This window comes from Papio anubis, chromosome 20, assembly GCF_008728515.1.
Source record: "Papio anubis isolate 15944 chromosome 20, Panubis1.0, whole genome shotgun sequence".
In the NCBI taxonomy this organism is placed as follows: Eukaryota; Metazoa; Chordata; class Mammalia; order Primates; family Cercopithecidae; genus Papio; species Papio anubis.
The window spans coordinates 4,341,569-4,364,261 of record NC_044995.1 but is presented as its reverse complement, the minus strand read 5'-3'; the positions used below and the strand labels follow the sequence as shown (position 1 = coordinate 4,364,261).

The following is a 22,693-nucleotide window of genomic DNA, read 5'->3' as shown; positions in this document are numbered from 1 at the left end:
TATGTTGTTGGTCTTGAGTTCTTGGCATCAAGTGAGCCTCCTGCCTTGGCCTCCCCAAATGCTGGGATTACAGGTGTGAGCCACTGAGCCCAGCCTAGTTTTGACCTCTTCGTCTAACTGGAGTCCAGTCATACTGAACAGTGTCCTGACCATACCCATTTTCCCCCATCTCTTACTTTCTGCTATTCCTGCTACTTTCCCAGTACATCTGTGGAAGTTACTTACTTTCTCTTTCTTTCTTTCTTCCTTCCTTTCTTCCTTTCTTTTTCTCTTTTCTTTCTTTCTTTTTTTTTTTTTTTTTTTTGAGATGGAGTCTCGCTCTGCCCGCCCAGGCTGGAGTGCAGTGGCCTGATCTCGGCTCACTGCAAGCTCCGCCTCCCGGGTTCACGCCATTCTCCTGCCTCAGCCTCCGGAGTAGCTGGGACTACAGGCGCCTGCCACCACGCCCGGCTAATTTTTTTGTGTTTTTAGTAGAGACAGGGTTTCACCGTGTTAGCCAGGATGGTCTGGATCTCCTGACCTCGTGATCCGCCCATCTTGGCCTCCCAAAATGCTGGGATTGCAGGCATGAGCCACTGCGCCCAGCCTTCTTTCTTCTTTATCCTTCCTTCCTTCCTTCCTTCCTTCCTTCCTTCCTTTCTTCTTTCTTTTTTTCTTTCTTCTTCCTTCCCTCCCTCCCTCCTTCCCTTCCTTCCTTCCTTCTCTCTCTCTTTCTTTCTTTCTCTTTTTTTTTTCTTTTTTCTTTTTTTTTTTTTAACAGACTCTGGCTCTTAGGCCTACGCTGGAGTGTAGTGGTGCAATCTTGACTCAATCGGCAACCTCCCGAGTTCAAGTGATTGTTGTGCCTCAACCTCCCAAGTACCTGGGACTACAGGCGCCACCATGCCCAGCTAATTTTTAAATTTTTTTTTTTTTTTTTTGAGACGGAGTCTCACTCTGTCGCCCAGGCGGGAGTGCAGTGGCCGGATCTCAGCTCACTGCAAGCTCCGCCTCCCGGGTTTACGCCATTCTCCTGCCTCAGCCTCCCGAGTAGCTGGGACTACAGGCGCCCGCAGCCTCGCCCAGCTAGTATTTTGTATTTTTTAGTAGAGACGGGGTTTCACCGGGTTAGCCAGGATAGTCTCGATCTCCTGACCTCGTGATCCGCCCGTCTCGGCCTCCCAAAGTGCTGGGATTACAGGCTTGAGCCACCGCGCCCGGCCTTTAAATATTTTTTATAGAGATGGGATCTCCCTCTGTTGCCTGGACTGGTCTCGGACTCCTGAGCTCAAGTGATCGGCCCTCCTCAGCCTCTCAAAGTGCTGGGATTACAGGAGTGCCCCACCTTGATAAATATGTCTTGAGTTAATAAGTGATTGTTGAGGCTGGGCTCAGTGGTTCACACCTGTAGTCCCAGCACTTTCGGAGGCCGAGGCGGGTGGATCACCTGAGGTCGGGAGTTCGAGACCAGTCTGACCAACATGGAGAAACCCCCTCTCTACTAAAAATGCAAAATTAGCCGGGTGTGGTGGCAGGCACCTATAATCCCATGTACTCGGGAGGCTGAGGCAGGAGAATTGCTTGAACCCGGGAGGCAGAGGTTGCTGTGAGCCGAGATAGCGCCATTGCACTCCAGCCTGGGCAACAAGAATGAAACTCCATCTCAAAAAAAAAAAAAAAAAAGTGATTGTCTAGACCCTCCTCTTCTTTGGTGAATCCTAGGATCATAAGTAGATGGAGGAACTTCAGTAGCAAATGCTCAAAGCACAATGTGAGTTAGTGGGGCATGGTAGTGCACACCTGTGGTCCCCCAGCTACTCAGGAGGCTGAGGTGGGAGCCCAGGGAGGTTGAGACTGCAGTGAGCTGCCGCTGGGCGACAGAGTGAGACCCTGTCTCAAAAAGGAAGGAAGGGAGGAAGGAAAGGAGGAAGGAAGGAAGGAAAGGAGGAAGGAAGGAAGGAAGAAAGAATGAAAGAAAAAAGAGAAAGAAAAAGAAAGGAAGGAAGGAAGGGGAAAGGAAGATAAAGAAAAAGGAAGGAAGGAGAGGAAGGAAAGAAGGAAGAAAGAATGAAAGAAAAAAGAAGAAAAAGGAAGGAAGGAAGGAAACAGGCAGGCAAGCACAATGTGTCTGCAATGGGGTGAATTGGGAGGGAGGGGGAGAAAAGATGGGGAAGAGGTCAGGGTGGGAGTGACTTCAGGTAGGGTCTTGCCGGCCGCGGGAACGGAGGAGCGAACGTGGGCGCCGTGTCCACCAGAGGGCGCAACGTATCCCTGCCCATCGTCTCCGAGAACTACATCTCCCAGCGGCCCTCGGAGTGCGCGGCCCTTCTCAAGCGAGCGCTGAGGCTCAGAGGCCGCTGGGACTTGTAGTTGGGACAGTGAGCCGCTGGAGGAGGCCAAGTAACTCATTCCCAGGTCTTGAAAAAGTGTGGGGCTGGGTCCTTTCCTCCTTCCTTGGTTTCCATGGCGATGGTTTCGGCAAAGGCCCAGGTTTTGGCAGCGGCGGGGCCCGCTTCCCACTCCCTCCTCTTCACCATCTGCTCCACCCTCACACCTGGCCCCGAGCCGCAACCACCGCCTCCGCACCCCGGCCGGGAACTCTGCAGCCACTGGGTGGCGCGTGTGAGCGGCTCCCGCGCTGGTACTTCACCCCACGAGTCCCGGTTCCTACCTCCGTTCTGCCTCAGACCCGCAGCGTCCTTCGTTCTGGGGTCCCAGGGGTTTCTCAAAACTGTGAGACCCAGAGACCCAGCCAGTCAAGGCTGGAAGCGAGAGGCTGCGGCGGTCAGTGGCTTCCCGGCCACCCAGTACTTGGCGCCCGCCCGCCGCGCCGACTGCTCCTCCCACCCCACCGCGGGCCGCATCATGAAAATTTAATTCCAAATGCATTTGCGGCCCGACGCGGGGAGGTAGTAGGGAAAGGATCACCCTCCTGGGGCCTGGATCTGGAGGTGGACTCAGCGCCGGGAGATGGGCTGGTCTGAGGACAGGAGCGGGGCGGGACCCTGTCTGCGAGCCCAGGACAGGGAAGGGCGGGGCTCTACCCAGCGGGGCGGGGCTGGAATTCAGGGGTGGAGACAGAGTTCGGTGGGCGGGGACAGATTCCTGGGGGTGTGGGCAGGACTGGGAGAGCAGGGACGGATCACAGGGTCAGAAGTCGGAGGGCGGGGACAGATCCCATGGGGCGGGGGCAGGACTGGTAGGGCGGGGACAGTTCCCAGGGGCGGAGGCCAGAGCTTGGTGGGCGGGGTCAGATTCCGGGGGCGGGGACAGGACTGGGAGGTCGAGGACAGATCCCAGTGGCGAGGGTCAGCAGTCAGAGGGCGGGGACAGATCCCATGGGACGAGGGCAGGGAGGGTAGGGACAGATCCAGGGGGCGGGGAGAACTGGGAGGGCGGGGACAGATCTCAGGGACGGAGTCCAGAACTCGGTGGGTGGGGACAGATTCCAGGGGGCAGAGAGAGATCCAGTGGGGAAGGGGTAGAACTCAGATAGCACGAACAGATTCCAGGGGGCAAGGACAGGACTGAGGGCGGGGACAGATCCCAGGGACAGATCCTAGGAGGAGGGGACACAACTCCAAGAATGGAGAGAGAACTCAGAGGGTGGAGGCAGAACTCAGGTCAGCGACAGATCCTAGGGGAGTAGACAAATTCAGAGGGCGGGTGAGGATGCCAGGGGGCGCGGATCACAATTTAGGGGGCGGGGACAGATCTCCAGTGGGTGGAGACAGAACTCAAATAGCGGAATGGATCCCCCGGAGCTAGGGAAGAACTCGGAGCGCGGATAGATCCCAGAGGAGCGGGGAAATAACACAATGGGGAGACTATGGGGTCGCAGCTGGCACTGGTGGGGTGTGTGAAATATAACTGTGGGGGACGGAAGCCAGAGGGAAGAAAATCGGGTTAGGGAATGAAGCTCATCGAGAGAAGCAACAGGGAGCAGAGAGGCGCCAGAGGGAGAATAGAGTTGGAGGAGTGTGGGATTCAAAGGGGAAAGACGGAAACTCAGGAGGAGATGGAGCTCAAGGGTGAAGAACCCAGGTGGCGAAAGGGACTAGAAGGGGACGACGGGTGGATCGAAGTAGGCGTTGGACTTGAGGGGAAAGAATTTCCCTTGAATGAGATAAGAAAGAACTCCCTGGATGAGACTATTGGAACTGGGGACGAGGTGGGATGGGGATAGAATGGGGGGATGGGGGCGGGGAGGGAGTCCAGGGGTGAAGGAACTGGAGGATGAACGCAGAGGGAAAGTCAGAGAAGACAGGATTGTAAGGGACGAAATTAGGGGGAACAGAAGTGGGGGAGAGAAATGATGGGGATGAGAACTCAGGAGAGGAGAGAAAATCTGGGTAGGAGCCAGGGGGATGGAACGGGGATGTGGGGGTAGCTTGGGGAAGGAACAGAACTGGGGGGCGTGAACTCGGAGGTGTGAGTTCAGAACCCAGAGGCGTGGTCTTAGAAGGCTCAGGAGGAAACAGGACGAGGATGAAAAGGCTGCGAGAGGGGGCGGGTCTGGCAGACGAGGGGAGGGGCCTGGTGGGGCTGGGGCGGGGCCTCCCGCGCCCCGCCCCCGGCGCTGAGTCCTGTGACAGCCCCCGGGCCGCCTGCACTCGCAGCCTCCTTCCCCCCGAGCGGAGCTGCGGGGCCGGCCGGGCCGGGGCGGACCCCGGGAACCCGGACGCGGCCGCCCGGGCCCGCGGGCGGGGGGATCGGCGGGGGGGAACCGGCGGGGTGACCCGCGGCGGGAGCCGCCACCATGGAGTTCCGCCAGGAGGAGTTTCGGAAGCTAGCGGGTCGTGCTCTCGGGAAGCTGCACCGGTGAGCCTGGCAGGGGTCCCGGGAGGAGAAGAGTGGGAGGATCCGAGGAGGATGCTAATTCCCACCTGGGCGCAGACTGACAGATGAACGGGCGATACCCCGGCATGGGGGTCCACCCATCTGTCCAGTTTTCTCCCGTGGGCTCCGACGGCGCTGTTTTCCCTGATTGAGCCTTGTCCATTATCCTGTTCATTTTTCTGCACCCCACCCCACCCTGCTCCACTCTCTCTGGTGCTGTAAATCCCTCTCTCCCGGGTCTCTGGCTCCCTCCCCCACCGCTTCTGGGTCTCTGTCCCCGTCTCCTTCTGGATGTCTCTGCCTCCTTTCTCTCTGGGTCTCCGTCTCCCTCTTTTTCTAGATCTCCACTCCCTTCTCTCTGGGCCTCTCCTTCTCCCTAGATCTCTGCCTCCGCTTCTTTGCATCTCTGTGCCCCTCTCTCTGGTTCTCTGGCCATTACTCTCACTGGATCTCTAACAACCCCTGACTCGGAGTCTCTGTCCCCCTCTCTCTGGGTCTCTCCTCTTCCCTGAATCTCTGGTCCCCACTTCTCTGGATCCCTGTCCCTGTCTCTGGGTTTTAATTCTTCCACCATGGGTCTCTCCATCTCTCTGTGTCTCTTTCCGTTTCTATCTGGCATGGAGTTTAATCTGCAGCTAAAGCGGATTGGGGCTCATAGCCCGTTGTCCTTGAGGGGGTTAAGCTGGATGGAAGAAGTCAGAGCACCCTGGGTCCCTGGGAGAGAAAGGAGTTAGAGGCCAAAAATTTCAGCTCCTGGGGAAGAACAGCCTTCCCAAAGGATATAGGCTGGGGTTGAGAGGGACTCCCTCCCAACCAGGTTGATGACCCCAGTGACCCGAGTGTCCCTCAGGATAACCTGGACACCTCCCCACAAGCTCTCACCCCCAACTCCAGCTTTGGCTCTAAGTCAGATGAATTACTCAGCTGCGGAAAAGCCTAAAAATATATCTGGCCACAGTGCACGAAGGAGATGGCCTCATCAGCACCATGCCCCTGCCGCCATGCCCTCAGGCCCTGTCCCCTTGGCCCACAGCCCTGACCCTGTCTTTCACTGAGCTTCAGTCCACCTCACTAGGCCATGGGGTACTTTGCTAAGTCTAACATCAGTCTGGCTTGCTGCAGATCACCTCTTAGCTCCAAAGTTACCCCACCCTCTAGTAACATGAGAGACAAGAATAAGGCTGGACAGAAGTGGGGAGGGGGGCAGGAGGATGGCGCAGTGACGGAGGTTGGCGGTGGAGGGGAAGCTGAGATAACCTCACCCCTTCTTTTTCCAATTTTCCAGCCCCTCCCCACCCTTTTTCTCGCCTCCTTTCACGAGTTTCTCAAAATACATCAGTGTGAAGTCAGGAGAATGAGAGAGAGAGAAAGAGACGTGCTGGTGGAGGGGGCTGGGGGGTAGCAGCGGCAGGGATGTGTACCTCAGGCCCCCTCCCTCAGTCTCTGCCTGTTTCTCAACTGTGCTTGGGTTTCTCACAGTCAATCTCTCCTGACTCTCACCTCTCTGAGTTACCTCTTGGGTCCCCAGAGACCCCCGAGCTCTGGCCAGGACCATCAGCAGGGAGTTTGTGCAGAGAAGAGCATTTGCTTCCAATGCCTGGGGTTTGCTCTGATGGTTGGAGGGAGAGCGGAATACCCCATATTAGAGACAACGCGTTGATCCCATTTAATCCTCTAGACAAAGATGGGGAAACTGAGGCTCCTTTCTGGGGTTGGGGGGATCAGTGAATGAGTACAAGCGCCATGATTTGAACCCAGGTCGGTCTCCCTCCCAAGCCTAGAACAGAGATCTTCCTTGAGATGAGTGATGCCACAGCTGGTGGGGAGCTTCCTTGCACCCAGGGCAACTTGGGACAAGGACATGGGGGAACGGGATGCTAGAGAGAAGAGAACCCAAGGTGCCTCCTTTCTGAGAGCCAGGTCTTGGGCAGGGGGATGCCGAGGGCCATTAAGGGATCAGGTCCCATTGCTGTTCTTGTCTGTGATCTTGGAGTGCTACTTCAGCTCCCCGAGCCTCAGTTTCCTTAGTTGTACAATGGGAAGAGAAGAGAGAGCAGAAGGACATAAGGAGACACAGACGTAGGGGAGTGGACAGAGATCCTGAGAGAAGCAGAGACAGAGAGAGAGAAGTTGAGATATCTCGATTTGGGGTAATGGCCTCCTAAGTGTTGCTTTTCCTCATTGCCAAGTCCCCAGGCCTGAGTTTGGGGCATCCAGGGAAGGGTGGGGGTTTCCATCTAGGGTCTCCCCTCTCTGTCCTTGTCCCCTGCAAAGCATCAGGGACACCTTCATCTCTGTATCCTTGGTCCTCTTGCTCTAAAATGATTGATATCACCTTGAAGTTCCCTCTTGCATTCTCTTGCATTTTTGCCCTTGCCCTCATTTTATAGATATGGGATACTGAGACCCCCTGTTTAGACAGCCTTGATTAGAGATCTGACATCTCCTCATATTAACAAGGAATCTCACATTTCAGGTGCTGCAATCACATCTTGAGTTTCAGGGTCAAATATCATCTGATATCAACCTGGGTCAAAGTCTAATCTCATTGGGTGACATGTTCTGATGGGTGGGGGGAGTTCCTGCCATCCTGTACTATTCATCCTAGTGGCTTCTATCCCCCCTATCTCTGGCTGTCTGTCTTCTTCCTCTTGTGGTCTCATTCCTACTCCTTCTGGGTTCTGTCCACTCCCCGGCTTCTCCCACCCCTGTTTCTTAACTGCCCCTCCCCACCTCCTTAAGTTCTAGGATGGGGAGGGGTTGCTGTGTTCTCGCAGCTCTTCCACCTCCCTCCCCCTGGACCGTCTGGCTGTTCCTTCCTCCCCCGTCCCAGTCTCCCTCGCCTCCATCTGTTCCAGCCCCTTCCTGGGATCCAGCCCGATCCCCTGGCTGCCTACCCACCTCAGAGAAGGGCCGCACCTTACAAATCACGTCCCCAGCCTGCCTATCCTCTGTCTCCCAGACTCTCCATCTTTCTCTTGCATTCTGGATCTCTGTTCTCTTCTCTCTGCATCTATGTCCTATCTCCTGGGTTTCTGTCCCTGCCTCTCTTTGGGACTCTGTCTGCTTCCCTCTCTAGGTTTCCACCTCCTCCCTCTCTGGGTCTCTGTCTCCCTATTTCTGGGTCTCTCTCTCCCCCTCTGTCTGGGTCTCTGTCCCCCTCTCTCTCTGGGTCTCTGTCCCCCTCTCTCTCTGGGTCTCTGTCCCCCTATGTCTGTGGGTCTCTGTCCCCCTCTCTCTCTGTTACTCTCTCCGTCTCTCTGGGTTTCTGTCTCCTCATCTCTAGATCTCTGTTACCCTTTCTCTGGATCTCTCTCCCTTCTTCTCTGGGTCTCTGTGACCCCCTCTCTCTGGGCCTCTGTACAACTCCCCTCATCTCTGTCACCCTCTTTTTGGGTCTTTCTCCACCTGTCTGAAGGCACCTCTCTCTTTCTGCAGCCTCTCCCTGGGTTTGAGGCAGCCCTCCAAATACCCTCTTCGTCATCACAGACTTGATTCTGGATCCAGAACGGGCGGGGGCGAGAGTCACGCTGGGGAATGAGCCAATCCCCCTACCAGGGCCATCTGTCCCCTGCCAGGACACCACCCGCCACTCCCCTCCCTACCCCCTAGGCTGACAGCCTGGGCTCAAGGTTCCCTAGGGATGCCCGGGATGGGCTGCTGGATTCCCAGGGTCCTGGACATCTCCCCACCCCCTAGCAGACGTGGTTGAGAAGCATCTGTTCTTTTGACACCTTTGCTGAAGCATCTCCTTAGCACCTTTTGCTTCCTCGAATAGACTCTTATCCGGGAGAGGCGGCTGGAGAGTCTTTGGGCCTTGGAGTGGGGGCACGGGCTCTTGAATCCCAAAGGGTTGTCTGGGGTCTAAATCTCCCGAGTTGAAGGATTTGGCACAGCTGGGAGAGGGGACTGAAGACCCTCAGTGTGAAGAAAGAGGGGGTTAGGGGCCTGAATTCCCGGTCTGAGGGAGATGGAGGATTTCTGGATCCCGGGGGGCCAAGGGAGCCAGGGACCTGGACTGTTGGTGAAGGAGGAGGTGCAGGCTTAGAATTCTGGATCTTGAAAAGCAGGTTTTGCCCTGGATCCTCTGTCTTGGGGCTGAGGGGGCTGGGGGCCTGGACTTCCGAGTCTCTGGCTCTTGCTGTCCCGCAGCCTTCTGGAGAAGCGGCAGGAAGGCGCGGAGACGCTGGAGCTGAGTGCGGATGGGCGCCCGGTGACCACGCAGACCCGGGACCCGCCGGTGGTGGACTGCACCTGCTTCGGCCTCCCTCGCCGCTACATTATCGCCATCATGAGTGGTCTGGGCTTCTGTATCAGCTTTGGCATCCGCTGCAACCTGGGCGTGGCCATCGTCTCCATGGTCAATAACAGCACGACCCACCGCGGGGGCCACGTGGTGGTGCAGGTAGCTCAAGGCCTGAGCCCTTGCAGAGCCCCGCCCTGCTCACCGAGCTCCGCCTACGCCCCCATGACGTCACACTCACCCACCAGACGTCCAGGCCACGCCCCTTCCGAAACGCTGCCGGAATAGCTCCGCCCAATCCGTGTGCCCCTTGGTTCTGACCTCGCCTTAGGGGCCGCCTCCGTTTCCTAAGCCCCATCCTGATCTAAATGAAGTCCCGCCCTTATTTCCAGGGGCTTGATTGAAAAACACAGAGTCCGCCCCAACATCAGGTTCCCTAGGGGTTGCCCCTGCCCCATTTTGGACCTACTAGCAATTTTGCTCACACCCGTACCCCAAACTCATGTTCCCGGGTCACATCTATTTAATCTCAGTCCCATCCCAGGTTCCTCCCTTAATTTGATCCTTTTTTGAAGCCACTGCCTACGTCCCACTCCATGTGTTCTGTCCCTTGTCTGAAGACCCACAGGGTCTCCCAGGCTACGGGGCAGTGGAGCCATTGCTCTGTCGCCCAAGCTGGAGTGCAGTGGCACCATCACTGCAGCCTCGAACTCCTGGGCTCAAGAGACTCTCCTGCCTCAGCCTTTTGAGCAGTAAGCGCGCCAGCATACCCAGCTAACATTTTTATTTTTATCTTTGTAGAGACAAGGTGTCACTATGTTGCCCAGGCTGGTCTCGAACTCCTGGGCTCAAGCGATCCTCCTACCTCGGCCTCCCAGCCCTGGGAGTACAGGCGTGAGCCACCGCGCCCTGTCCTTTCTCCTATTTTAATTTCAGTATAGGCCTTGCCTCTGCATCAGAAAAGAGTCCTGACTTGTGCCTTTGTCCTACCTGAAGCTCCTCCCCTTGCTTCCTTCCAATCTGGTCCGCCGCCTTGGCTGCTTCGTGTCCCCGCCTGGACCCTGTGCAAGTCACTCTGCAAACGCTCATAAGTTGGATAGAAGTGGAGAGAGTCATCATCATACATGGGCCCCTAGGCTTTCACGGAGGCAAGGAAGCAGGCAAAGCAAGGCTTCTAGGTGGTGATGGACCCCGTTGTTAAGGCAGCATAGGCCCTAGCAACGTGGAAGAGCGGAGTTCATAGACTTTAACTGACAGAAAGATAGTGTGAGCTTTGATTGGCAGGCGTTTGGAGGTGGGAGGGGTTCCTTGTTGCTGATAGGTCGAGGCGCTAAGTCTGTGGGTGCTGATTGGTGGAGCGGCAGAGCTTGGGGCAGGGCGGCTGATTTAATGTACGTTTTGGCCCCCAGAAAGCCCAGTTCAGCTGGGATCCAGAGACTGTCGGCCTCATACATGGCTCCTTTTTCTGGGGCTATATTGTCACTCAGATTCCGGGAGGATTTATCTGCCAAAAATTTGCAGCCAACAGGTACGGTGGTGGGGTTTCAAAGTGGGCGGTAACTATAGTTGTGTGGGTGGAGTTAGAGGGCGTGGTCTTGAATTGGGGCTGCCTCTGGGGAAGTGGGCGGGGCCTGGATTTGGGGGTGGGTCTTAGAGAAAGGTGGGGCTTGCGATTGAGGAAGGTGGAAGTCAGAGAGGTGGTGGGACCTGGGGTCCTGGGGACCAATGGGCCTAGCTTGCTGTGAGCGGTAAAGGCAGAATCCCGGGCATGGCTGGATAGCTTGGATCCTTTTCTCTGACCCTTCCCATCAGGGTTTTCGGCTTTGCTATTGTGGCAACATCCACTCTAAACATGCTGATACCCTCGGCTGCCCGCGTCCACTATGGCTGTGTCATCTTCGTGAGGATCCTGCAGGGGTTGGTAGAGGTAAATCCCCACCTGATACGACCCTGCCCTCGCTCGGACCCCACCTCTTCTCAATGACCTTGGTTTTCTCCTCTTTAGGGCGTCACATACCCCGCCTGCCATGGGATCTGGAGCAAATGGGCCCCACCCTTAGAACGGAGTCGCCTGGCGACGACAGCCTTTTGCGGTGAGAAGACGGGGGATCCTCACTCCTGCATCTGAGGGAGGAGGGGTTGAGGCCTGGACTGTTGCATCTGAGTGGGGAGGGACTGGGCCTGGACCCCTGGGTCTGAGGGAGGAGGAGCTAGATGGCGCTGGACTCCTGGGTCTGAGGGAGGAGGAGCTGATGGCCTGGACTCCTGGGTCTGAGGGAGGAGGGGCTGGTGGCCTGGACTCCTGGGTCTGGGGGAGGAGGGGCTGGGGGCGTGAACTCCTGTGTCCAAGGGAGGAGGGGCTAGGCCTGGATTCCTGGGTCTGAGGGAGGAGGGGCTGTGGCCTGTAATTCTGTGTCTGGAAAGGTGGGAGTGGTGGGGGTCCGCACTCCTTGATCTGAGGGAAGATGGGCCTGTTCTCTCCCCCTCAACCTCCCCTTTAGGTTCCTATGCTGGGGCGGTGGTCGCGATGCCCCTCGCCGGGGTCCTTGTGCAGTACTCAGGATGGAGCTCTGTTTTCTACGTCTACGGTGAGGGACCCGGATGCCTGGTTCCGGGTGGCGCTGGGGCAGAGCGGGGCCGGTCCTCACCCCGCTCCCATCCCCCTCCTGACCCCCCCAGGCAGCTTCGGGATCTTCTGGTACCTGTTCTGGCTGCTCGTGTCCTACGAGTCCCCCGCGCTGCATCCCAGCATCTCGGAGGAGGAGCGCAAGTACATCGAGGACGCCATCGGAGAGAGCGCGAAACTCATGAACCCCCTCACGGTCCGGGCCCAAGTCTTCGGGGAAGGGGCGGGGAGAGATAGCAGGCCACTAACCTGCACAGCGTGTAGATCAGGAAGGGTTCCTGCAGACTCTAGAGGAGACGGGACTGGAACGCAAAGAGAGGGGCTAGAACCTAGGAGGCGGGTTGCAACCGTGGAGGACGGGATTCGCAGGTGCTGGGGGCAGGGTTAGGTTGGGAGTTGAGCGGGATTAGAATCGCTGACAGGGCATGGTTAAAGCCAGCAGAGAAGGGATTAGAATGTGGGGATTTTGCGGCCGTGCGCGGTGGCTCACGTCTGTAATCCCAGCACTTTGGGAGCCCGAGGCGGGCGGATCACGAAGTCAGGAGATCGAGACCATCCTGGCTAACATGGTGAAACTGCTTCTCTACTAAAAAGACAAAAAATTAGCCGGGCATGGTGGCGGGTGCCTGTATTCCCAGCTACTCGGGAGGCTGAGGCAGGAGAATGGCGTGAAACAGGGAGGCCGAACTTGCAGTGAGCCGAGGTCGCGCCAACCGCACTCCAGCCCGGGCGACAGAGCGAGATTCCATCTCAAAAAAAAAAAAAAAAAAAAAAAAAAGTGGGGGTTCTGCTTAGACCTTGGATTGAGGCTGTATTTTGGGGGCATTTTTGCATAAGAAGAGACTCCTAGGGCAGGCTCAGTGGCTTCCGCCTGCAATCCCAACACTTGGGGGGTAGAGGATGCAGGATCGCTTGAGCCCGGGAGTTCGGGACCAGCCTGTGCAACATGGAGAGAACCCGTCTCCATGCAAAATACAAAATACAAAAAGTAAAACTAAAAATAAAAAAAGGAAAAAGACAGGTCCCTGAGGGGCCCGGACACCTGAGGATCTGAGAGGCTACCATAGGGTCAGGACTCCTTCATCACTCAAGGGTCGCCTTCAGGCTAGGATCCCTGGGTCCTCACGGCAACATGGTGTAGCTCGCGCCTTTGGGTCCACAGAAGTTTCAGTGCGGTCGGGATCCTTTGGTCTCCGCAGAACTATACTGGGGTCCCTGAAGGGACGCGGAGAAGCCCTCAGCCCCGCTCTCTGTCTTAGCGGCCCTCCCCTCGCCCCCACAGAAGTTTAGCACTCCCTGGCGGCGCTTCTTCACGTCTATGCCAGTCTACGCCATCATCGTGGCCAACTTCTGCCGCAGCTGGACGTTCTACCTGCTGCTCATCTCCCAGCCTGCCTACTTCGAAGAAGTGTTCGGCTTCGAGATCAGCAAGGTAGAGCCCTGGAGGAGAGGGCGGGGGGCGCGGAGGGGTCGGCAGGAGGGAACTGGCCGGGATCCCGAGGCAGGGAGGAGCTGGTGGTGGACCGACCGGGCAGAGACGCCGAGCCGGCGGCCCCGAACCCTTGTCTCCCCTATACACCTGTTCCCGCAGGTAGGCCTGGTATCCGCTCTGCCCCACCTGGTCATGACCATCATCGTGCCCATCGGCGGCCAGATCGCGGACTTCCTGAGGAGCCGCCGCATCATGTCCACCACCAACGTGCGCAAGTTGATGAACTGCGGGGGTGAGTGGGGCGGGGCCTGGGCCGGCTCTAGGACAGCCTGGGTGGAGCAGAGAGGGATTGAGAGGTGATGGGGCGTGGTTACAGGCGGAAACCATCTAGCCTGCCCCAGGAGTCCCTTTCTATGCAAAGGGCTGTGGCCAACAGGGCGGAGCCGGGGCAGGGCAGGCCTGGATGAAAGGGGCTGTCACGCGGCCGTCCAAGGGTCACCGCGTGGAAGGGCAGGGTGGACGAGACTTCCCGGGTAGAGCAGAGGCGAGACCAAGTTGGGCCCGGAAGGACAAGGCCTGCGCGAAGTTGGGTGTGGTAGGACACGAACTAGGTGATGAGGAGGCGCTATGAGTAGGGCACAAGGAGAGACAGGGTCTAGGGGGCCTGCTGTCTAACGAGTGGGATTTGCTAGGCGTGATGGCGCGCGCCTGTGGTCCCACCTACTTGGGAGGCTGAGAAGGGAGGATCGCTGGAGCACAGAAATGCGAGGCTACAGTGAGTTATGATCGCGCCACAGCACTCCAGCCTGGGCGACAGAGCGAGACTTTGTTCTAGAAAAATTAAAATTACAATTAAAAATTTAAAAACAGTCAGGGCTTGGTGGCTCACACCTGTAATCCCAGCACTTTGGGAGGCGGAGGCAGGTGGATCACTTGAGCTCAGGAGTTTGAGACCAGCCTGGGCAACATCGTGAGACTTTGTCTCTTAAAACGAAAATTAAAAATTAAAACAAAAACAAAAACAAAAAAACTCGTGAGTGGGGATTGAGGGGAAGGTGTGAAGGGGCACAGCAGGGATCCTACGTGTTCGGGGCGTGGCCTAGTCAAGGGGTGGAGCTACAGGAGGGGCGATGGAGTTGGTGGGCGTGGTCAGGGCTGGGTCTTGGAGAAGTAGGTGCCTGGTTAGGGTGGGCGCGGGTGGCGTGGAAGGCGCGAGGAGGCCTGGGTGTGGAGGTGGCCAGACTTGGGCGGATAGAGGCGGTTTGGGGCTGGAGCAGGTCTGGAAGGGTGGTGTGGGGCATCCTGTGCCCCACTCCGGCCGACACTCAGAAGACGCGGCCCCCCTCCTCTGCAGGCTTCGGCATGGAAGCCACGCTGCTGTTGGTGGTCGGCTACTCGCACTCCAAGGGCGTGGCCATCTCCTTCCTGGTCCTAGCCGTGGGCTTCAGCGGCTTCGCCATCTCTGGTGAGAACCGCGGATCCGCAGCTTGGGGGGACTCTGGTCAGCTCTGTAGGGAACTTCCTGGCTCAGGAACGGGGCCTCTCAGCCTCACAAAAGGTGGAACATGAGTGGTGTGGAGGCGAGAGGGTTGAGAACGTCCCAGTGGGAATCACTCGAGTGAGATTCCGGTGAGACTTCTTCCGACTTGTCTCTCCGCCAGGGTTCAACGTGAACCACCTGGACATAGCCCCGCGCTACGCCAGCATCCTCATGGGCATCTCCAACGGCGTGGGCACACTGTCGGGGATGGTGTGCCCCATCATCGTGGGGGCCATGACTAAGCACAAGGTCTGTGCCGCAGTCCTGACTCACTCGCCCTCCAAGTGTGTGCTTGGTACCTAGCCGACCACGTGGTGGCGCTGTCTCTGGGGTGCCATTCCTGCCCTTTCAGCCTCTCTGGGTCTCTGCCTCCCTTCCTCTAGGCCTCCCCCTCTCTCCGCCTCTGTTTCTCTGTCCTCCCATTTGACCTCAGCCCTGTTGTCCCCTGCAGACTCGGGAGGAGTGGCAGTACGTGTTCCTAATTGCCTCCCTGGTGCACTATGGAGGTGTCATCTTCTACGGGGTCTTTGCTTCTGGAGAGAAGCAGCCGTGGGCAGAGCCTGAGGAGATGAGCGAGGAGAAGTGTGGATTTGTTGGCCATGACCAGCTGGCTGGCAGTGACGACAGCGAAATGGAGGATGAGGCTGAGCCCCCGGGGGCACCCCCTGCACCACCTCCCTCCTATGGGGCCACACACAGCACATTTCAGCCCCCCAGGCCCCCACCCCCTGTCCGGGACTACTGACCATGTGCCTCCCACTGAATGGCAGTTTCCAGGACCTCCACTCCACTCATCTCTGGCCTGAGTGACAGTGTCAAGGAACCCTGCTCCTCTCTGTCCTGCCTCAGGCCTAAGAAGCACTCTCCCTTGTTCCCAGTGCTGTCAAATCCTCTTTCCTTCCCAATTGCCTCTCAGGGGTAGTGAAGCTGCAGACTGACAGTTTCAAGGATACCCAAATTCCCCTAAAGGTTCCCTCTCCACCCGTTCTGCCTCAGTGGTTTCAAATCTCTCCTTTCAGGGCTTTATTTGAATGGACAGTTCAACCTCTTACTCTCTCTTGTGGTTTTGAGGCACCCCCCCTCCGCCCCCCCTCACTTTCCTTTATCTCCAGGGACTCTCAGGATAACCCTTGAGATCACTCAGCTCCCCTCTCCTTCCAGAAAAATTCAAGGTCCTCCTCTAGAAGTTTCAAATCTCTCCCAACTCTGTTCTGCATCTTCCAGATTGGTTTAACCAATCACTCCTCCCCGCCATTCCAGGGATTGATTCTCACCAGCGTTTCTGAGGGAAAATGGCGGTTTCAAGTCCCCCCTTCCTCGCCCACTTCACATTTCCCCTACCAGCAGATTCTGCGAAAGCACCAAATTTCCCAAGACCCTCTTCTCCCTAGCTTAGCATAATGTCTGGGGAAACAGCCAAAATCGCAATTTTAACAATATGCCTCTCCACCCCCATGCACTTTTTCTGACGTGGTTTTCAGGTCTAAATAGTGGCTGCTCAAGTCCATGAACTCAAAGGTTTGAAGCCACCACCCACTGAACTCCCGCGTGGTGGTTTCATGATGCCCCCTCCCCGATTCCTCGCACTTTATTCTCCTGGGTGGTTTCAAACTACCCTCAGTTTCTCAGTGGCCATTTGTCGTGTCCCTCAGGGGCTTAATGACTCAAAATCTGGGATCCTTCCCCTCTTAGACACCCCTCTTTCAGCTTAGAATTTGGGGAACCTATAGAGAAATCACAGAATCCCATGAAAGGGAATGGGGCAGGGGACAGGGGTGTTTCTTCCCGGTGCAGGGTTGTGTCTTTGTGTCTCTGTCTCTGTGACTGTAAATCCTGCCCTGCCCCACTCCCAATAAAAGCTTTGGTGTACAGGCTCAGTTGTTCTTGGATGTGGAGGTCACAGGCATCCTGGTCCCCAGTCCCCTACTCCCTCAGATTGAGGAGTTCAGGCCCCCAGCTCCTCCTTCCTCAGTTCCAGGGATCCAGACCCAGTCCCTCCTCCCCCAGACCCAGGGGTCCAGACCCCAGCCCCTCCTCCCTCAGACCCAGGGGTCCAGGCCCCCAGCCCCTCCTCCCTCAGACCCAGGAGTCCAGGCCCCCAGCCCCTCCTTCCTCAGATCCAGGGGTCCATACCCCAGCCCCTCCTCGCTAAGTTCCAGCGGTCTCAGATTCCAGCCCCCTCGCACCCCAGGGCTCAGGTCAGAGGAGGGGTCTAGCCATGGGAACATGATATTTATTCGGTCTCAGACCTTGTTCTCTGATCACAGCGCAAGCATCTCTGTATATTAGACCCTTTATCTAGAGGACTACTGGGTAGCTAAGCATGCCAGGAGAGCAGGGTTTTCCCTCACTGCGGGGATGTGCAGGTCCGGCAGGACTCGGTGGGGCTTACACGAAGTTGTTGGGGAGCGTGGTTGGGGACAAGGCCTCCAGACGCTGCGGGCGACCCACGCGGGGCGGCGGGGGCAGCTTTGGTGGCAGCGGAGGTGTGGGCGGGGGCTGCTTGGTGGCGATGTGGGAAGGGACCCAGGTATCCGGTGCATAAAAGTAGAGGTCGTAGGGGTCTTTCGGGGCGTCCAAATGCAGAACTGTGGGAGCAAAGGGGCGTGGTCATATCTGGGCTGACCCTCCAGGCCCCCTTGCAGATCATCTCCAGGGCCCCTTTTGTGCGGCTGACCAATCAGGAGGCCGGAGAGAGGATTCCGAATCTGCATTTGAACTGAGTTTTCAATAAAAAGGGTCGGGGCCGCTGCGGAAACCAGGAGGCGTGGCGTCCGAGCAGCAGCGGCGGGGCCTGCGGTGGAGGGCGGGGAGTGCAGGGCTCCGGGCCGCGCACCTGGAGGGGCAGCGGCGGGGCTGGCGGGGACCACCGGCTCTGGGCCTGAAGCCGTTTCCAACCACATTGGGAGCGGCACTGGACACTTGTGTGAAATTGCAGACATTTAGGGGGCTGGACGTGGCCATGGAAGAGCCAGGGCTTTCATTGACCTCGGATGGGGGACCTGTGCTTTTTTGGCTGGGCGCCCTAAAGTGCCGGGAGAGACCAGGTTATGGAAAAGTGCAGGCATTCAAGGGGCAGGGCGCTCACCTGGCTCATCTCCGTCGTCTGGAAGCCGGTGATGTGCGAAGGGCCGGTGTCGAGCTGCCCGGCGGTGGAGACACCACAGCAGCACAAGATGCTTTTGTCAACCGCTGACTGCAGAAAGGGAACAGAGCAAGAGGGCCCCGCCTGCTGCTCCATGTGGTCGCCCCACCAGAGTCACGCCTGAAGCGGGAGACCAGCAATCTAAGCTCCTAACCCCCTCCTCTCTCAGACCCAGGGGTCCAGGCTCCTAGCCCCTCCTCCCTCAGATCCAGGAATTCCTGTTCCCCAAAACTCTTTATCCCCAGACCCAGGAGTCCCAGATCTTGGCACTCCTCCTGGGCCAGGTCCAGAATCATCCAGCCCTCACTCCCTGGGCCGGGAGTCCAGGCCCCCAGCCCCTCCTCCCTCAGACCCAGGAGTCCAGATCTCCAGCCCCTCCTCCCTCAGACCCAGGAGTCCAGATCTCCAGCCCCTCCTCCCTCAGACCCAGGAGTCCAGGCCCCCAGCCCCTCCTCCCTCAGACCCAGGAGTCCAGGCCCCCAGCCCTTCTCCCTGGGACCCAGGAGTCCAGGGCCCCAATCTGTGCTCCCTCAGACCCAGGAGTCCAGACCCCCAGCCCCTCCTCCCTCAGACCCAGGAGTCCGGCTCCCGCCCCTCACCGGTCTCCTTCACTCTCTCCACCACGACGATAGTGTTGACTCCTTCACCTGGGCTGTGCCTCTGGGGTGCCCGCAGAGTGGCAGGGGCCAACTGATTGGGGGGCCCTGGAAGAGCAGGGGGACCTACAATCCGGGCTGAGGGAGGAGGCGCATTGGACTCCTTAGGGCCAGAGTTCTGGGGGGCCTTCAGCTCAATCGTTCCTGGAGAATCTGAAGTGGGTAATTTTGGGGAGTCGGGCTGGATGGCTGCAGGGGTTTCTGGTTTGGGATTCAGCGACAGCTCATTTAGAGCAGTGGCTTCATCCTTGAAGGGCGCAGGTGTTTCTGGGTAGAGACTAGTGGAGATTTGAGGGTCGGAGGTCCTGGGGACATTTGTTGCATTTTGGTAGTAGGTTGTGGGGAATTCTGTTTGGGAAATTTCGGTGGGGCTGGGATTGTGGGTTACATGGGATTCTGGGTGGGGGCTTTTAGAAGGGTCAGGATGGAGAGCTTGGAGAAATTCAGAGTTTGGGGTCTCAGTGGAGTTGAGGTCATGGGTTTCCAGAGATTTGGGGTCAGGGGTCTTGGTAGGGCCAGTGTTTGAGGTCTCAGAGATTTCTGCCTGTGAGATTTCAGTTGCATTAAGTTGGGGAATCTCTGGGGATTCTTGGGGTACAGTTTGCATAAGGTCAGTGTTTGGGGTCTCAGGAAATTCTGGGCGTGAAGGTTTGGAGAAGTGAGGTTTGGGGGTCTCAGGGGACCCTGGGCGTGGCATTTCCGTTGGGCCAGGTGTGGGGGTCTCAGAAGAATCTAGGTGTGTCATTTTGGAGAGGTTGGTTTTGGGGATATCCAGGGATTCTGATATTGACGCTGTGAGTGAGTCAGCTTTGGGCGTTTCAGGAGACTGTGGGTGCGGGGTTTCCCGGAGGTCAGGGTTGGGGGTCTCAGTGAAGCCAAGTGGGAAGGTTTCCAGGGAAACTGTATGAGGTGGCTTGAAAGGTTCAGGGTAAGGAGTCCCAGGAAATTCTGGGTTAAGGCGATCTCGTGTGGAATTTTCAGAAGGACCCTTCGGAGGGGAGGTCTCAGAGGGGTGGGCCACGTCCGGAAAGCCAGAGCGCAAAGGCGGAGGGGCTGAGGGAGCGGCCTTGGACCTCAGGCCGGCGAGGAGGAAGACGAGGAAGAGGATCCGGCTGAACGATTTCATAGCTCTGGGAGATACCTATAGCTGCGAGGGGGAGCGGGAAGGAAGGGGTTAAGGCCGAAGGCTCCCAGGAGCCCCGCCCACTCCTGGAGGCCACGCCCACTGGCCCACAGGTGGACCGCGTCCGACCGGGGCCCAGTTTGGCGCCAGGGATGGGAGGAGAACCCAGTCGCAAGTCCCTTGGAGGCTGTGGGGCGGTGGCCACGGTAGCCAAGGGAGACTGAGGCGCGGGGCTTCTTGGGAGTCGTAGTTAATCTCCTTCTCTGTTTCACCGAGGGGTCCTAGAAAAATTGGGAAAGAACGATACCTCTCCAGGCCCCCAGATCTCCTCGACTTCGACTTTGGAGGGTGTCAGGCCTTCGAGGGGACGCGGGATCTCATTCCTCTCCGAGGTCCCCCGGGACACCTCGACTCAGCAGTTGTTTACACTACAGGAGGCTACTAAGGGCTGAGGGCTGGACTCATGGATTTGAGGGAGGAGGGAGACGTTTGGGTTCTGGGTTAAGAAAGTTGCTGGGGGTTCAGATTCCTGGGTCTTGCAGGGTGAGGGGGCTGAGGTTCCTGGCTCCTGGTTCTGTAGGGAGGAGAAGGCTGGTAGTTCAGATGCCTAGAATTTTGAGGGAGCAAGGTCTAGGGGCTGGATAACAGGGGTGAAAGGAGATAAGAGGCCTTGAGCTCTTGGTTCCTGAGTTAGAAAGGAATTGGGACCTCCGAGTCCTCAGGGTCTGGAGGTCTGGGCTCTGCAGAGTGGAGGGGTTAGGACTTGAAGATGAGAGCTTTGGAGCAGGACTCTCAAGTCTGTTATTGAGGATGGAGCTAGGATTTCCGCATTGCTGGGGCTAGTATGGGCAGAGAAGCATAGGTCTGTGGTCAGGTGGAGGTGGAGGCGGCCTACACATCGATTGGACAGGCTTCCTTGAGGTCCTGGGGTCTCTTACCTGCTCTGGTGTCCAAGATAACAGCAGATGAGCAGAGCTGGATGCAGAGAACAGTGAATGTTACAGAATGGCTCTGGGCAGGGCGGTGAGAGGTAGGGTCTCAGGGGCACACAGGTGATGCAACTGAACCCCTCCCAGGGGATCCTGGGAGCCTAGCGACAGACTTAGACTCTTAAAGGGACAGAAGTAAAGGACATTATCTCTGGGGTGGGGAAGGGAGTTAGAAACTGGAATGATCTACTGGAGATGTGGCCCAGTCAAACTATCTTTTTGAAACCAGTGGTCCTGGTCCTCTACCCTCTCCTACCTGGAAACCCAGGGGTCTAGTTCTCTGGTACCTTCCTATTTCAAGTCCCCTAAGTTGTACCCCACAGCTCCCTCCCCCTAGACTCAGAACTCCAGTCCTCTACCTCCTTCCTTCCTCAGATCCAGGAATCCAAGTCCCTAGCCTCATCCTCTCCCAGAACATAGGAATCTGGGTCCCTGTCCCATCCACTCTTAGACTCAGGAGCCCAAGCTTCTGCTACCACCTTCCTAAGAAACTAGGAGCCCAAGTTCCCACATCCCAAATTGCTACTGCTCTGTAGGACTTCCAAGTTTTGCCCATCTTCTCCTCACTGTGTATAGAGGCTCCTTTTTTTAAAATTATTATTTTTTGAGACAGAGTCTCTCTCTGTTGCCCAGTCTCTCTCTGTTGGAGTGCAGTGGTGCAATCTCAGCTCACTGCAACCTCCTACTCCCGGGTTCAAGCAATTTTCCTGCCTCAGCCTCCCAAGCAGCTGGGATTACACCACACCTAATTTATGTATTTTTGTAGAGAAGGAGTTTCGCCACGTTGGCCAGGCTGGTCTTGAACTCCTGATCTCAAGTGATCCACCCACCTCGGCCTTCCAAAGTGCTGGGATTACAGGTGTGAGCCACTGCACCCGGCTGAGGCCCCTCTTAAGAGTCAGCGTGGGCTGGGCACGCTGGCTTATGCCTGTAATCCCAACACACTGGGAGGCCAAGGCGGGCGGATCACGAGGTCAGGAGCTCAAGACCAGCCTGGCCAACAGTTTGGCGAAACCCCCGTCTCTCTTTTTTTTTTTTTTTTTTTTTGAGACGGAGTCTCGCTCTATCACCCAGGCTGGAGAGTGCAGTGGCCGGACCTCAGCTCACTGCAAGCTCCGCCTCCCGGGTTTACGCCATTCTCCTGCCTCAGCCTCCCGAGTAGCTGGGACTACAGGCACCCGCCACCACGCCCGGCTAGTTTTTTGTATTTTTTAGTAGAGACGGGGTTTCACCGTGTTAGCCAGGATGGTCTCGATCTCCTGACCTCGTGATCCGCCCGTCTCGGCCTCCCAAAGTGCTGGGATTACAGGCTTGAGCCACCGCGCCAGGCCCCGAAACCCCCGTCTCTACTAAAAATACAAAAATTAGTCACGAGTGATGGTGGACACCTGTAATCCCAGCTACTAGGGAGGCTGAGGCAGAATGGCTTGAACCTGGGAGGTGGAGGTTGCAGTTAGCCGACATGGTGCCATTGCACTCCAGCCTGGGCAACAAGAGCAAGACTCCATCTCAAACAAACAAACACAAAAAAAGAGTCAGTGTGAGGAGGACTGGGCTTTAATCTTAACAGCACCCCCAAACTCCTCTCAGATAAGGACTTAGACACATCCTCAGGGCAGCTCAGGAGCCCTGTCTGTTTTCCCCTCTTCACTCTCTCTCTGAGGCTTTTCTGATGTCTGTTACTTTTCCTGTCCTCACACCCCTGCCACACGTACCCTTTGCCATTTCTTGCCTTTTACCCCCTCACTATCTCACCATCGGTCTTTCTGGGCCTCTCCCTGCTGGATTTATCTCTGGGCAGCTCGGTCCAGGCCAGGACGTCCTTCCATTGCCGTCTGTCTTTCTGAGAGCCTTTTCTTTCTCTCCTCCATCTCCGTCTGACTGTTCGTTTCCATCTCCTTTGCTCTCTTTTCTTGTTTTCTTCCTTTTCCTTTCTTTTTCCGTCGTTCCCTTTCTTTCTATTTCTTCCTCGGCCACTCTGTCTTTGTCCTTCTCTTTGTGTCTCTGTTCCTCTGACGGTCCTTCCGCCAGTCTCTATTTTTAGCCCTCTGACACACCCCCTGTGTCCACCTCTCTGTCTGTCTGTCTCTCCCCCTCCCTCGTCTCAGGTCCAGCTTCTGG

General features: G+C 57.1%; 2 protein-coding genes across 2 annotated transcripts; one reads left to right on the top strand and one right to left on the bottom strand.

The window, feature by feature from the left end:
• Positions 1-4,566: 4,566 nt before the first annotated feature.
• Positions 4,567-16,536, top strand: SLC17A7 (solute carrier family 17 member 7). Its single transcript, XM_003915892.2, has 12 exons — positions 4,567-4,800; positions 8,971-9,223; positions 10,471-10,589; positions 10,874-10,988; positions 11,067-11,154; positions 11,563-11,649; positions 11,741-11,883; positions 12,970-13,119; positions 13,279-13,411; positions 14,474-14,584; positions 14,781-14,908; positions 15,111-16,536. The coding sequence occupies exons 1-12, from the start codon at positions 4,739-4,741 to the stop codon at positions 15,402-15,404; spliced, it is 1,683 nt and encodes a 560-aa protein (XP_003915941.1). The 5' UTR covers positions 4,567-4,738; the 3' UTR covers positions 15,405-16,536.
• Positions 16,537-16,875: 339 nt separating this feature from the next.
• On the bottom strand, positions 16,876-22,635 carry GFY (golgi associated olfactory signaling regulator). The gene is made up of 5 exons (XM_009194960.4): positions 22,328-22,635; positions 20,522-20,558; positions 18,404-19,864; positions 17,748-17,924; positions 16,876-17,247 (listed from the first exon to the last, which is right to left on the bottom strand). Exons 3-4 carry the CDS (start codon positions 19,584-19,586, stop codon positions 17,845-17,847), a joined length of 1,263 nt encoding a protein of 420 aa, XP_009193224.2. The 5' UTR covers positions 19,587-19,864; positions 20,522-20,558; positions 22,328-22,635; the 3' UTR covers positions 16,876-17,247; positions 17,748-17,844.
• Positions 22,636-22,693: the final 58 nt, after the last annotated feature.

Coding starts and splice junctions, on each gene's coding strand:
- SLC17A7 (XM_003915892.2), top strand. CDS start 4,739: ATGGAGTTCCGCCAGGAGGAGTTTCGGAAGCTAGCGGGTCGTGCTCTC. Junction 10,989..11,066: donor TCCTGCAGGGGTTGGTAGAG/GTAAATCCCCAC, acceptor TCTCCTCTTTAG/GGCGTCACATACCCCGCCTG. Junction 14,585..14,780: donor CAGCGGCTTCGCCATCTCTG/GTGAGAACCGCG, acceptor TCTCTCCGCCAG/GGTTCAACGTGAACCACCTG.
- GFY (XM_009194960.4), bottom strand. CDS start 19,586: ATGAAATCGTTCAGCCGGATCCTCTTCCTCGTCTTCCTCCTCGCCGGC. Junction 17,925..18,403: donor GGAGAGAGTGAAGGAGACCG/GTGAGGGGCGGG, acceptor CTCCCGCTTCAG/GCGTGACTCTGGTGGGGCGA.